We start from the raw sequence: 14,052 nt of genomic DNA on the forward strand, positions 1-14,052 counted from the left end.
CACTGGCTCAAAAAGATATATACACGCCCATGTTCCTTGCAGCATTATTTACAATACCCAAGATATGGAAACAACCTAGGTGTCCATTGATGGATGAAGAGATAAAGAAAATGTGGTATATATATATATATATATATATATATATACAACACAATATTATTCAGCCATAAAAAAGAATGAAATCTTGCCATTTTTGACAACATGGATGACCTTGAGGGCAGTATGCTAAGTGAACTAAGTCAGACAGAGAAAGACAAATACTGGCTGATCTCACTTATATGTGGAATCTTAAAAACAAAAAAAAAAAACAAGCTCATAGATAGAGAGTAGATTGGTGGTAACCAGAGGCTGGGGGTGGGAGTGGGAAAAATGGGTGAAGGGAGTCAAAAGATACAAATTTTCAGTTATAAAATAAATAAGTCATGAAGATGTAATGTACAGCATGCTGACTATCGTTAATAATACTGTATTGCATATTTGAAAGTTACTAAGAGAGTAAAGCCTAAAAGTTCTTATCACAAGAAAAAAAACCTCTGTAACTATACATAGTGACAGATGTTAACTAATTGTGGTGATCATTTCACAATATATACAAATATTGAATCATTATGTCGTACACCTGAAATTAATACATGATGTGTATCAATTATATCTCAATAAAAAAAGATTGAGTTGCTTGGTAGATCTTTGAATATTAGTTTTGCTTGATGTAGGGTAAAAAGGTATGTTTCAGAAGAGGTTAATTTTTTTTTTTCTGGCTTCATTCACTTTATTCTTCTCATATAAAACTATGTGGTGGGGCTTCCCTGGTGGCGCAGTGGTTGTGAATCCGCCTGCCGATGCAGGGGACACGGGTTCGTGCCCCGGTCCGGGAAGATCCCACATGCCGCGGAGCGGCTGGGCCCGTGAGCCATGGCCGCTGAGCCTGCGCATCCGGAGCCTGTGCTCCGCAACGGGAGAGGCCACAACAGTGAGAGGCCCGCGTACAGCAAAAAAAAAAAAAAAGAAAGAAAACTATGTGGTGGCTATAGCTGGAGCCTGGGTCCTCTGCGCAGAAATTCTGGTGTGGGTCTTTACAAGATGGTCAGTGAATTCCTGATACGGAGATTTGGTAAACACCATCTCTCTCCACAGAACAGGAGTGAGATAACTGTAGGTCTTGGAAATGGCATCAGAAAGTTGCCCAGGGTGGTGGTGCAGCCCTTGGCAGAGGTGTAGTGGTCGTCAATTCCGGCCATCATCAGTAGCTTCTTGGGCACAGGGGCTGAGATGATGTCAGTGCCCCTGGGGGCAGGGATGAAGCGCACCAGCACAGAGCAACAGTGGCCAGTCACCTTGCCAGGGATGGTATGGGGCTTGCCAATCTTGTTCCCCCAGTAGCCTGGCCGCGTGGGGACGATGCGGAGCTTGGCCAAAATGATGACCCCATGGAGGGCAGTGGCTACCTCCTTAGAGCACTTGACATCCAAACCGACATGTCCGTTGTAATCCCCAGTGGCGTCAAATGCCTTGAACCTGGCCTTCCGGCCAGCACCGGTCTGCTTTTGCCAGGGATAATCTTCAAACCTCATCCTTGAGGCATGCCCTCCAGGAAAAAGTCAATGATCTCAGACTCTTTGATGGGCAGAGAGAGGAGATAGATCTCGTCCAGGGACTTGATCTTCGTGTCCTTGACCAGGTGGTCCAGCTTGGTGACAGGGAGCCACTCCTTGTCTTCTGCCTTGCCTCCATGAGATCTGTGGCCTCCTCGGAAGACACCGCGGTCTCCTATTCCAGGCCCCCTCCCCCCAACCTCCGGGCCCTTCCCCAGCACTGGCTTCATCTGCCGTCTGCTGTTTTTAAGGAGGAGAAGAGCGAGGGCTACGTTACTTTGGATGGCAGACAGTTTCAAAGAAAATAAGGCAACTAGCCTGACAATGGTATTTATGATATCTCTGCCACAGGAAAAGCACTACATGAACTGCAGTACAAACAAAAAAACAATAAAACACACAATCCCAGTCTATCTGGGCCAGAAGAACTTGTATAAATAAAATAATCTACAATCTCCCTGAAGGCAGAATATAATGTTTACATTATCTGTCACTACAATTTAGCACAGTTTTTGGCTTATGGCAGGCACGCAGTAAATGTTTGTGGAACAAATATTGACTGAACTGAGGCCCAGAATTATGAAGAAATATCCCAGTAAGTATAAGCATAATTTTTAAAAATTTAAGCAGCATAAAAATAAGACCCAAAAGCCTTTATATAATTTTATACTTAGTCCACATTTTTCTGAGTCAACCTGCACATTCATTTTTTTCTATTCCCTTAAAACATGTTTACTGAACATTTATTATGTGCCAGACACTGTTTCTAGGTTCTTCAAACAAAATAGCTTCTGACATCTGAGTAAAGACCTGAAAAAATGAAGAAATGGGTCATATGGTACAGCTAATTTAAGGGAGTCAAGACATGCAAAGGGGCTGCTTTCTAAGGGGTTTCACCAGAAATTAATGAGGCTCAAAGAGAAAGTGTCTACTCCAGCTCTTTATTATCAGGAGTGGCTGGCAGTAATGTGAGATAGGAGTCAATGTCTTTAAAGTCAAAGACTGTGGCTTGGGTGTAGCTAGAACTACTATAAATGCCCGGAGGAAGAAGCATGCTTGGGTTATCAAAGCAGAGAAGGCTGATGAGACTGGAAGTGAATAACCCAGGAAAGAGTAAAAGGAGATGAGGTCAGAGGTGAGAGGGGGCCGGGTCTTGGAGGGACTTATAGGCCATAGGAAGTACTTTGGATTTTACTCTCAGTGAGAGAGGAAACCATTGACTTCACCTACTCTTAACAATAGACCCTGGGGAGGGGAAGGTGGAGAGGGACTGTTAAAGAGGGTAAAGGTATTGAATTGTGCATTTTTTGGATTTCTTGAGTTTCTTTTCCTCGATTTACATCTTTGTTTTCATGGAGCACATTTTCCTGTTTCTTCTGAATAAACAGCAAACGGGAGATGAAAAAAAATGGGGGTAAAGGTAGAAATAGAGACCATTTTTGAAGTTATTGCAATATTTGTGGTGACAGATGCTAGGGAAAGTGGCAGTAAAGGTGTGAAGTGAAACTGTATTCACTCATTTTCTTTATTATTTTGGTACTGATTTTTCCCCTCTTTTGCTCCTTTGAAAGGAAGGGAATACAGGGAATAAATAAATGTAGCTACATACATGAGTGCCAAGGAAGGGCAAAAATAGACTGAGAAGGGGATTTTATTACTGATATATAGCAATTGTTGGGTGTTTAACATGTTTGAGGCACTGTACAAGCCTTTTAAATACACAAATCACTTAATTTTGCAATAACTCCATGAGGTACCACTACTATTTTCTTTTTACCAAAGAGGCAACTCAGGGACTGGAAAGTTAAGCAACCTGTTCAAACTTACACAGCAAAAACAGTAGAAGTAGTACTCGAATGTAAGTCCAGGTTGTTTGTGGAGTCAGGTACCAAAAAAGAAAATTGCTGTAAATTAATTTAAAGATTTACATGTGGAAAAGCACAGAGTGAAAGAAAGAGCAAATCATCTGAGAGGTGAGTTGGGCTGAAATGGAGTGAACACCCATGGATGTGTTGGGGGCAAGGGAGAGAGTGTATGGAAGTGAGATGAATGAAGATAGAGAGAGTGTGCTACAGTCCTTAAAAGCCAAGGGGAGGGCTTCCCTGGTGGCGCAGTGGTTGAGAGTCTGCCTGCCGATGCAGGGGCCACGGGTTCGTGCCCCGGTCCGGGAGGATCCCACATGCCGCGGAGCGGCTGGGCCCGTGAGCCATGGCCGCTGAGCCTGCGCGTCCGGAGCCTGTGTTCCGTAACGGGAGAGGCCACAACAGTGAGAGGCGCACGTACCGCAAAAACAAACAAAAGCCAAGGGGAAACTCTCAGATATGAAATAGTTCAGATTAAGGAGGCACTGCAGGATTTCTAAGATGGAGTCATAAGATACAAATGTTTCACAGCGTGGGGTGGGAGGCTCGAAAAGGCAGTGTATGAGAGTGTACTATAGTAGTGTACCATGGTGTAGGAGTGGTTAAGAGTGTATTTATGAGGGCTGGGAGCTGGACTGCTTTCAAGTCCTGGGTCAGCTGCTTACCAATTGTGTGACTTTGGGCACACAATGTCAACCTCAGTTTCTTTCACTGTAAAATGTTAGTAACAATAATAGTACATACATCAGAGGATAATTGTGGGGATTAAATGAGTTAATCTCTTTCAAGTGCTTGGGAAAATTCCTAGTACACGGCCAGTGCTTACTCAAGGTTTGTTATTATTATTCCCACAGGTACGTACAGAATAGACCGCAGCAGGGATGCAAATCTTGAGTGTTGGGAGAGTACAGACAAGTTGGTGAAAGGACTACTTGCCAGTGGAGGGCAGGAAGGTACAGAATTATGGGGAGGCACACTTCAAAAAGGAAAAATAGCTGCTTGTGTGAAGGTGTGTGAGTCAAGACTTGCAAAGGGGCTGCTTTCTAAGGGGTTTCACCTGAAATTAATGAGGCTCATAGAGGAAGTGCCTAGTCCAGCTGTTTGATATTACCAGGAGTGGCTGGCAGTAATGTGAGACAGGAGTCAAAGTCTTTAAAGTCCAGGCCTATGGCTTGGGAGTAGCTGGAACTGTCCACTGTTTTAGGTCCATTGTATTTTATGTCCATATCTTCATGTCGGTGGAGCAAAGCAACTAAAATATATATATAACATATATATATAGTAGAAAGACAGAGCTTTACTAAAAATTCTCTGGGCTATTATGCTCCTTAAACTATGTATGTCCTTGATAGAGATTTTCACTTGAACCTCAAGCCTGTAGAAATAGTGCAATCAGCATAATATATGTAATACTTAAAAAAATCCTGTTAGCCATAAAAAACAATGAAATAATGCCATTTGCAGCAACATGGATGGACCTAGAGATTATCATACTAAGTGAAGTAAGTCAGACAAAGACAAATGTCACATTACTTTTATGTGGAGTCTAAAAAAATGATACAAATGAACAAAAAACAGAAATAGACTCACATAGAAAACAAACTTATGGTTACCAAGGGGGAAGGGGGGAGAGATAAACTAGGAGTTTGGGATTAACATACACACTGTTATATATAAAATAAACAATGAAGACCTACTGTATAGCACAGGGAGGTATATTCTACATCTTGTAATAAACTATAATGGAAAAGAACCTGAAAAAGAATATATATATGTAACTAATGGAATCACTTTACTGTACACCTGAAACTAATACAACATTGTAAATCAACTATACTTGAATTAAAAAAAAATCCTGCATTGTTTTAGGGAGGATTTAGGGGGGATTTATTTTCAAGGGTACAAAATATATAACAAGATCACATAAACTAAAGGTGGGACAAGGTAAAACAGAACTGGAAACAAAGAGCAGAGGCATGAACCAGATTAAAAACACATGGGAGAAAGAGGAACTCTTCATACATTTGCCCCAGGTGGAACACAGGGTTAGTGTTACACCTTTAAATAGTTGGGCCAATGCTGTACACACACATATACAATTAGAACACAGAGAAAATGAGTGGCTTGTTAGAGGGTCTAATTAACAGTTTGTAAAGAAAGAAACCTTATCGTGTGGCTAAGAAAAAAAATCAAGGCAAGGAAAATCTGGAATAAAGGATGGAAAGAAAATTATGGCTTTGAAGTATGAGTTACTTAAAGTGCGGAAAATACACTATGCAGTAAAAAATAAAAGGATTTTCTTCTTTTACACTTTTGCAGCGAGCTGAGAGTAACTCCTGTAACTTGGAGACCGCAGACAAAAAGTTACAACATCCGTTTCCCCTGGGTTGATAAGTACGTAAAGCTCCGATGTGAGTTAACACTGCTTTATGAATTTGAATTGTGAAGATTGCACTTTTCAACAACTTGAGGAAAAGAGAGGACCAGAAAAAAACTGTAAATGGTAACAGTAAATATGGAATTAAATTACCACCAACGTAATATGCTAAAATACACGATACTTTAAGAATCCGAATTAAAATATAAGAGTTTTAAAACGCCTTGAGAAAAACATGGGCATTCCCCTGATGGCTACAATCGGAAAAGATTACATTCTTTTAATTACATTTCCACCCTGAAATGTCCGTTTCGACTTACACGATTTTTAAAAAAAATCTTCCTACTTCTATTTCTCTTCAAATAAAACATGAACAGATACACCTTAGAAACGGTCTAACATACTGAAGAAAGACCTGCAGAAAAATTTCACCTGGCCTTTTTAAAGGTGCTGCTTGGAAGGGAATTTTAACTCGTTTTAACTACAGAATGGGCAGTAGTATCTACTCGAGCCACAAGGAGCGAATTGTATATTCACATTTATATCTATCTATCTACACATACTTTGGTGGATATGGAGACTTGTTTGGAATTGTACAGACAGGCCCCTATGAATGTGCAAGTCCTTGATGAGTCAGCTGATAAGCGTTCCTCTACTCGTCCTTTTGCTGAGGGGCAACAGAAGCGAGGACATTCCTCTAGCAATTCCAACCAGTTTCGTAACTTGTCGAGCAATCTGCGTTCAATCCAGCGGTCCCGAGCGGTCCGGCTGATTGGCTGGGGAGCGGAGCACCAGGGCGTGGTCTGCGCGCTCCCTCCTCGCTCCCTTCGGCACGGGAAGCCCGTGCGCATTCGGGCAGCGCTCCTCTAGGCTCGGCGGCGGCGGCCGCTGCTCGCATCCGCCGCGACTTTCCGCTGGAGTCTGAATCTCTTCTTTCAAGATTCACGTCTTAGTGGACGTTCCAAAAGAAAGCCCGAGGTAGGGAAGCGCGAGGCTGGGGACTAGAGGGAGACGGTTCGCGGGAAGGGCGCGCTCTCCAATTTCTTGAGCTTGGTCCCTGTGCGAAGAGGGCTTCTGAGGAGAGGGAGGGGGAGATTCCACTTGGCAAGTCCAAGGGGACCAAGTGAGGTGAGACTTATTCTCAGTCGGGGAGCTCCTGGAGCACCCCAGCCCCTAGTTTTCGGTGCTAGCCATGCGTCCTTCAGTTTGCTGCCCAGAGCCCGCAGAGACAGCGCGGTGTCGGAAGCCTGGCTCCGAGCCCGCGGGCTGGTGGACGGCGAGGCGAACCACCGAGAGGCAGAGCCGCAGTGGAGGCGGGCGAAGTCCGGGCCGCGCCGCACCCCTGCAACTCTGCTCGCCTGCGGAGGCTGGATGCTGGGCGCGGAGGCAAGTTTGTGCGGGGACCATCGCGCCTGCGAGCGGCTGGAGCATCAGGGCGAGCGCCCCGCCCTTCCGTTCCTCGCGCGGGACTCAAGTTCAGCCTCACCTTTGCCTTCCGCGGATCTTGCGTTTGGCTAATCCGCTGTGGTTTCTCCTCAGGTCGCGATGGATCTTGAAGAAGGCCGCAGTGGAAGAGCAGGGGGGGAGAACTTCTTGAAAAGGGACAAGAAAAGGTAGTCTGTTTCATTTTCAAACTTTACACGGCTTGAGATTTTTGGGAAATTTGTTTCTAGCCTTCAGCTCTGAAATAAATGATCAGCTGATGATGATGATGATGTTTATCTTAAATGCAAGCAGCTGCAGAAGTTCGCTGGCTGAGTTGAGCACAGCGTTTGCATGGTGAGCTTCTACCTCAGCTTTCTGGTCCCATACAGGCCAGTGCTCATTTTCTTTTCGGTGTTTTATAACCTGCTTTACAAGTGGTGTTGGTCGCCGACGAGCCTGAACCATGTGCTGCTTGTGTTCTGCTTTGTGGTCCTTTGTTCCTTCTGGTAAAACAGTCACATAAACATTGCATGTTTGTGGCATGGCAGATGGGACAGAAGGCCACAACTGCATTTAAGCATTTTTTTTAATTTTAAGGCAATGAATAGCTCACCCTTGTAAAAGAAATTGTGAGAGGAGTGTACTACCAAAGAAGTTACTAGAATGGTGTGAAATTATCCTGATTATATATAGAGTTGGTACTGTAACCACATAGGGAAGATAACTATCTTAAGTGAATTTTGATCACAGTGCAGTGTCTGTACATGAAATTTAAAATTTTGCTCAATAAGCTTTTTGTTAGTAATAAATTGTAAAATAAAACAATTTAGTAAATATATTAATATTATTAGAAACCAAGCTTTTCAGTGTAAGAGAAAAGGAATACAAATGTGGTCATTAAATAAGCTTTTTAAAAACAATGTTAAATTTGAATTAGAAACTTCAGTGTGATTTCATGATTTTTTTAAATAGTTCAGTTTCTGTCCACTGAAAGGGATAGTGGCAAATTGCACACTTAGTGTCAGATCTTGGTTTCTCAATATCGTTCATTACAAAAAGAATCTGCGCCCCATAGAGAAAGGGCTAATACCAATTGAGCCTGAGCCTGGAGTAGCTTTGTGGTACCTGAAAACAGTGAAGTTCAGGGCAGTTGTCAAAAAGGACACAGGAGCTGGCTTGAAGGGGCTTCCACTGGCCGAATCTGAGACAGTTTGAGCGTCAAAAAGAATAATGACTGTACTCGACTGTGAAATACTGAATAAATGAATTCTTAATAAAATTAGGAGAGGAGGAGGAAAACTAAGGGTGAGACAAGTAAGAGAGAGAGAGAGAGAGAGAGAGAGAGAGAGAGAAACTTCTTTACAGAAAAATGCCAGCAATCATATTGAAACCTGCATTGTTATAATTGATTCGGGCAAGGATTGTTAATGGATCCCAAAGCACTCAGAGAAAGGCTGAATCTAAGAATTAGCCACAATTCTTAATTGGAAAAAGGAAAGTGTGGTTTTCCAGTGGAGAGATTTTGCAGTTAGGAATCTTGACCAAATGATCAGACCTGGCCTGGCTTATGGTGGAATAGACTTTACTGACACGGCACCACCACGAAGTAGGTTTGCAAATCATTCAGTGAATCCAATCAAGCTTCCAGACTAATGCTGTCCAATAGAAATATAATGTGAACCACATTTGTAATTATTAAGTTTCTAATAGCAACATTTAAAAAGTAAAAAGAAACAGGTGAAATTAACTTTGAAAATATATTTTAGGGATCCAAGTATATACAAAATATTATCATTTAAACATGTAAACAGAATTATTAACAAGAGGGTTTACATTCTCTTTTTCATACTAAGTCCTCAAATCTGGGTGTTTCGTACTTATTGCACGTCTCAGTTTAGACTAAGTTTGAAACAGCCATATCCAAGATGTGGGACATTTTATAAGACATCTGTTTTTGTTCTTATAAAAAGTCAATGTTTGGCGGGGGTAGGTGGGGAGGAGGACTTCTAGATTTAAAAGAGAGACTAAAGAGACAAAACCACCAAATGTGATGTGTGAGCCTTTATTACATCAGTTCCAAAAAAGGAAAAACCTATAGAAAACATTCTTGGAAATTTTCAATGTGGATTGGATATTAGATGATATCAAATTGCTGTTAATTTTATTATATGTGTTAATGGTAGGAAAACGTGTGAAGTGCCATGATGTTTGCAGCTTACTTTCAAATAGTTCAGCAAAATTTTAACAGTTATATATTTTGTTATGCAGATAAAGAAAATATGGTCAAAATGTTCAGTTGTTGAATCTAGGTGAATTTTTTATGGGTAGTCTTATTACTGTTCTTTAGATTTTTTTGTTTATTTGAAAACTTGCATAATAAAAAAACTCCCAAATAAACAAAAAGAAAATAGATTACAAAGAGTGGAAGGTAGATATTTCCCGTTTTGTTTTTGACTTTTAAACTTGGTACCTTAAACAACTATGTATTTTTGACACAAACACTTAGGGATATTGGAGTAGGAAGTATTAAGGGTATGTGGAAGGAAATGATAAAGACATTTGACAGGTTGGTGGTTTCCAGAGGTGGGGGAAAGGGGGGCAAAATGGGTGAAGGGAGTCAAAAGGTACAAGTTTCCAGTTATAATATAAGTCATGGGGATGTAATGTACAGCGTGGCAACTATAGTTAATAATACTATATTGCATATTTGAAAGTCGCTAAGAGAGAAAATCTTAAAAGTTCTCATCACAAGGAAAAAATTCTATGACTCTGTATGATGACAGATGTTAACTAGACTTAACTGTGGTGATCATTTCACAATATATGCAAATATCAAATCATTCAGATTTGATACAGATCATACAGATTTAGGTGAACTGTGCAAGTAGAACCTGGAAGACTGCTGAACCAGCTAAGTCTTGCAGTGCACACTTTATAATTCAGGCATAACACACCAGACAATTTGTACACCTGAAACGAATACAATGTTGTATGTCAGTTATACCTCCATTTTTGAAAAAGATGTTCAATAAATATTTGTGGGACATTTACTTATATTCTTCAAAAAATAAAATAGAGGCCATATTTTGAAAAACAGAAAAAAGATTCGTTTGAGCCTGCACATACCTTCATTTTATTGTTGATTCTTATCACGGCCTATAGACTTTTTTTTTCAAACTAGAAATTTTTTTTTTTTTTTTTTTTTTGCCCGACGCGGGCCTCTCACCGTTGTGGCCTCTCCCGCTGTGGAGCACAGGCTCCGGACGCGCAGGCTCAGCGGCCATGGCTCACGGGCCCAGCCGCTCCACGGCATGTGGGATCCTCCCGGAGCAGGGCACGAACCCGTGTCCCCTGCATCGGCAGGCGGACTCTCAACCACTGCGCCACCAGGGAAGCCCTAGAAATTGTTTTTTTTTTGGTTAAGTAGCTCTTATTAAATTGTGCTCACCATTACTGATTTTAATCTGTTCTTAATAAAACTATATATTTATATATATATAGTCTATTGAGTTTTGAGCAGTTTTATTGAGATATAATTGACCTACAACACCACGTAAGTTTAAAGTGTACAGCATATGGTTTGGCTTATAAATATTGTGAAATATTACCACAACAAGTTTTGGTAACGTCCATCATCTCTTATAGATAAAAGAAAAATTTTTTCTTATTGTGATGAGAACGTTTAGGATCTACTCTCTTAACGTTTATATATATGTGTGTGTATATATCATACAGCAGTGTTAACTGTAGTCATCTTCTTGTACATTACATCTCCAGTACTTCTTTATTTTATAACTGGAAGTTTGTACCTTTGGACCAGCTGCCTCTCATCCCCTCTCCCCCCTCTAATAACCATAAATCTTATTTCTTTTTCTGTGAGTTTTTTTTTAAACTATATTTGAAATTATAAAGAAGCACGTGGCTTTGCTAATAGGTATAATGCTTGGGTAGTAGTACCATTTGGCATATTTGTATTTGTTAAGATTCTTTATTAAAATGAGGCTTGATAAGCGACTTTTGCCATTTGTCAGCACTGTGTTTGAGCGGATGGGGATAAATGAGTCTTCTAGGAGGGGTGAGAGTCAGTTTATATGTGCATTTCCTTGCAATGCAGCGTCTCAGAATTCTGAGGTTGCACCAGATAGCCTGGTGTTTGGGAGTTAGACTTTGCAGTTTCAATCTTGGCCTTGTTCTAGCTGTGTGACCTTGGACAAATTAGTTAACTCTTCTCACCTGCAGTTCTCTTGTCTTTAAAGGAAGGACAAAAATGTGCCTGCCTCACAGAGATTAAGATTAAATGAGCTCCTGTATGGGAAGTGTTTACTTAGCCAGTGTCTGGAACATTATAAATTCTTCAGAGTAGCTGCAGTTTTAGAGAATGAAAAAATAAATAAAAAGCTTAGAGCTAAAACTCAATTATGTATGACTATTTTTTTTCCTCTCATCCTGATTTCAGGGATACTGAAACCACGCCTTTACTGGGAATAGGGTGGAATCAAATCTGAAGAGTTATGTTTGTGTATTTTGTGTGTTTTTATGTCCGTTGAACATCACTCCAAAGCCAAATATGGGGTAGACGCTGGATTTTTTTTCTTTAGAAGTTGCTTCAACTCTTTGACTTTGCTTAGCGTAAAGAACAAAGATGAATTTACTTTTTGAACTGGAAAAGCTGTGTAAAAATAATGTAATTCTTCCCTGAAATAGTCTTTCTTTTATAAATATGAAAATGTAGTTGCGGAGGCTAGTTTTGGTTGGTTTGCTTTCATATGATAGGTGGCAGTTACATAGAATAGAAAACTAGTTACAGAGTTTTGAATCTGCGCTCAAAATACTTGACCTTCCTGTCTCTGCCTGAGGACCGCTTTTTTGCAGTTTACAAACCATCTTTTTTGATGGCAGTTTTTCTAGGTTGCGTTTATTGCCTTAATGGTCCATTTAGGGCTCCAGACATCTTTTCAGAATTAGATTTACTCAAGGAAAGTGATTTAATTACCTTTCTCAGGGTAATTTATGCCCTGCATCTGTTTGCCGCTCCTCTCCACTAGGTAAAGGGAATGATTAAGGATAATATCCAGGTAGATAGACTAGCTCTCTGCTGCTAGAATTACTCAGGTGATAATTAAGGGGATTAAGTCTGGAGAGCATGAATGATTTTCTAATTAGAAGAAAAACAGGAAACTCTCTTTTTTTAGTATTATTTTTTCTAATTGCAAAAGTCTTGTGTCTCTGTGTATTCACCATAGAAAATTAGGAAATACCAAAGGCACAAGGAAGAAAATATTTTGGTAGAAATCTCAACACCCAGTGATAACCACATGTATAGATTTCTAAGGTATATGTAAACATACTTAAACTTCATAAATGGGATCGTATTATAACCTGTTTTTTTAATAACATTGTAGACATGTTTCTTTGTCCTATTTGTTATTAAATATAAGCTCTATGTTAATTGGGTAATTAAAGATTTATATAGTTTTTAAAGTTTTATGTAATTCTATTGCTAGGTTTTTCAGTAAAAAAGATGAGAAGAAAGAAAAGAAACCAACTGTCAGTACTTTTGCAGTGGTGAGTTTGAATGTATTCACTATTCAAAGTGCTTTGGAAATTTGACTTCTCCCGATCTAGAAATGAGGTATTTCATCTGGTATAATACTTTCTTGGAGAAAAATTTGTTTGTATTTGTTAATGGAGAGGTAAAATGAATTCGTTTAATTTAGTTTGTTTTCAGGGGAATGCCAGTCATAACTTGCTGTGTACAATGAGCCTCCAGACTCACCCTTCCTAGCCTGGATTTCAGTATTCTCCTAGTTAGTTATGTCGCCAGTGATATGTTACCTATGCAAGCACTTCTCCCAGTGATGGTCTCAGCCATCTAGATAGAGGAAACCAGCCACGTGAAGTGTGGATCAAAGAAAAAACGGGGTGCCCTGTCGACAAGGGCCGTAATCCTGGCAGGTTTGTGGTCAAAGTCCCAGACACTCATATAATAGAAGTTAGCAATGTATTATTTATTACTATGACTTAGTACATGGCATTATTCTTCTGTGCTGAATAACTGGAATCTGGAATTTGAAAACCTTAATATAATTAATTCTTTATCTTATTTTCTGGTTTCATGGAGTATAATTAATTCTTTATCTTATTTTCTGGTTTCACAGTAGCTGCTTAGAAGCTTTTCTTTTAATCAGATTTGGATTGAGACAGGCTGGTTGATGGTCTCTCTCTAGCTGGATCCTTTTTTTTTTTTTTCCCCTGAGAATGCAGATTTAGGTGAACTGTGCAAGTAGAACCTGGAAGACTGCTGAACCAATTAAGTCTTGTAGTGCACACTATATAATTCAGGCGTAACACACCAGACAATTCTAAAATGTGTGTATGGGGGCGGTAATCCATCTTGTAAAATGAATATTAGTAAATTGAACAAGAAAATGCTTATAGGCAGGAAAAACGTGTTGCCTTTTACACCGAGCACTCTGGTTGTCTTATAAGAACTTCATCTTCCTGCACTGCAGGAAGTTCTGCTGAAGTTCCACCTTTGAGTCTGTTTCCACTCTCTTTGGAATTTTGGGGCAATGAGGCTATGCACTTGGGTCATTCTCAGAAGGACTACTTGAATAATCAAGTGACAGTTTTTATTTGTTTTAGAGTTCATTCTTATATTCTTGTACTAAAAGAAGCTTTGATGTTAAAATAGGGTTTACTGCCAAGACTTAATTTCCGTTCTATCATTTGGAGACCAAAATATTTCTGTCTTTTGTAATTTTGTTTTATAAGTAACTTAGATTGAAAAAATCAG

At 40.1% G+C, this 14,052-nt stretch overlaps 1 protein-coding gene and 1 pseudogene across 4 annotated transcripts in view; one reads left to right on the top strand and one right to left on the bottom strand.

Annotated features, from left to right (window-relative positions):
- Positions 1 to 1,008: 1,008 nt before the first annotated feature.
- LOC116759160 lies at positions 1,009 to 6,682 on the bottom strand (annotated as a pseudogene).
- Positions 6,675 to 14,052, top strand: part of ABCB1 (ATP binding cassette subfamily B member 1) — a 106,953-nt gene continuing 99,575 nt past the window's right edge. For 3 of the 4 annotated variants that reach the window (XM_032643320.1, XM_032643322.1, XM_032643321.1), the window contains exons 1-3: positions 6,675 to 6,809; positions 7,371 to 7,444; positions 12,761 to 12,821. In XM_032643320.1, coding sequence (XP_032499211.1) covers positions 7,377 to 7,444; positions 12,761 to 12,821 — 129 coding nt within the window. In that variant the 5' untranslated portion in view covers positions 6,675 to 6,809; positions 7,371 to 7,376. The remainder of the gene's footprint in view (positions 6,810 to 7,370; positions 7,445 to 12,760; positions 12,822 to 14,052) is intronic. The other variant, XM_032643319.1, reaches the window with a different exon arrangement.

The sequence above is a fragment of the Phocoena sinus genome, chromosome 9 (assembly GCF_008692025.1).
Source record: "Phocoena sinus isolate mPhoSin1 chromosome 9, mPhoSin1.pri, whole genome shotgun sequence".
Lineage (NCBI taxonomy): Eukaryota > Metazoa > Chordata > Mammalia > Artiodactyla > Phocoenidae > Phocoena > Phocoena sinus.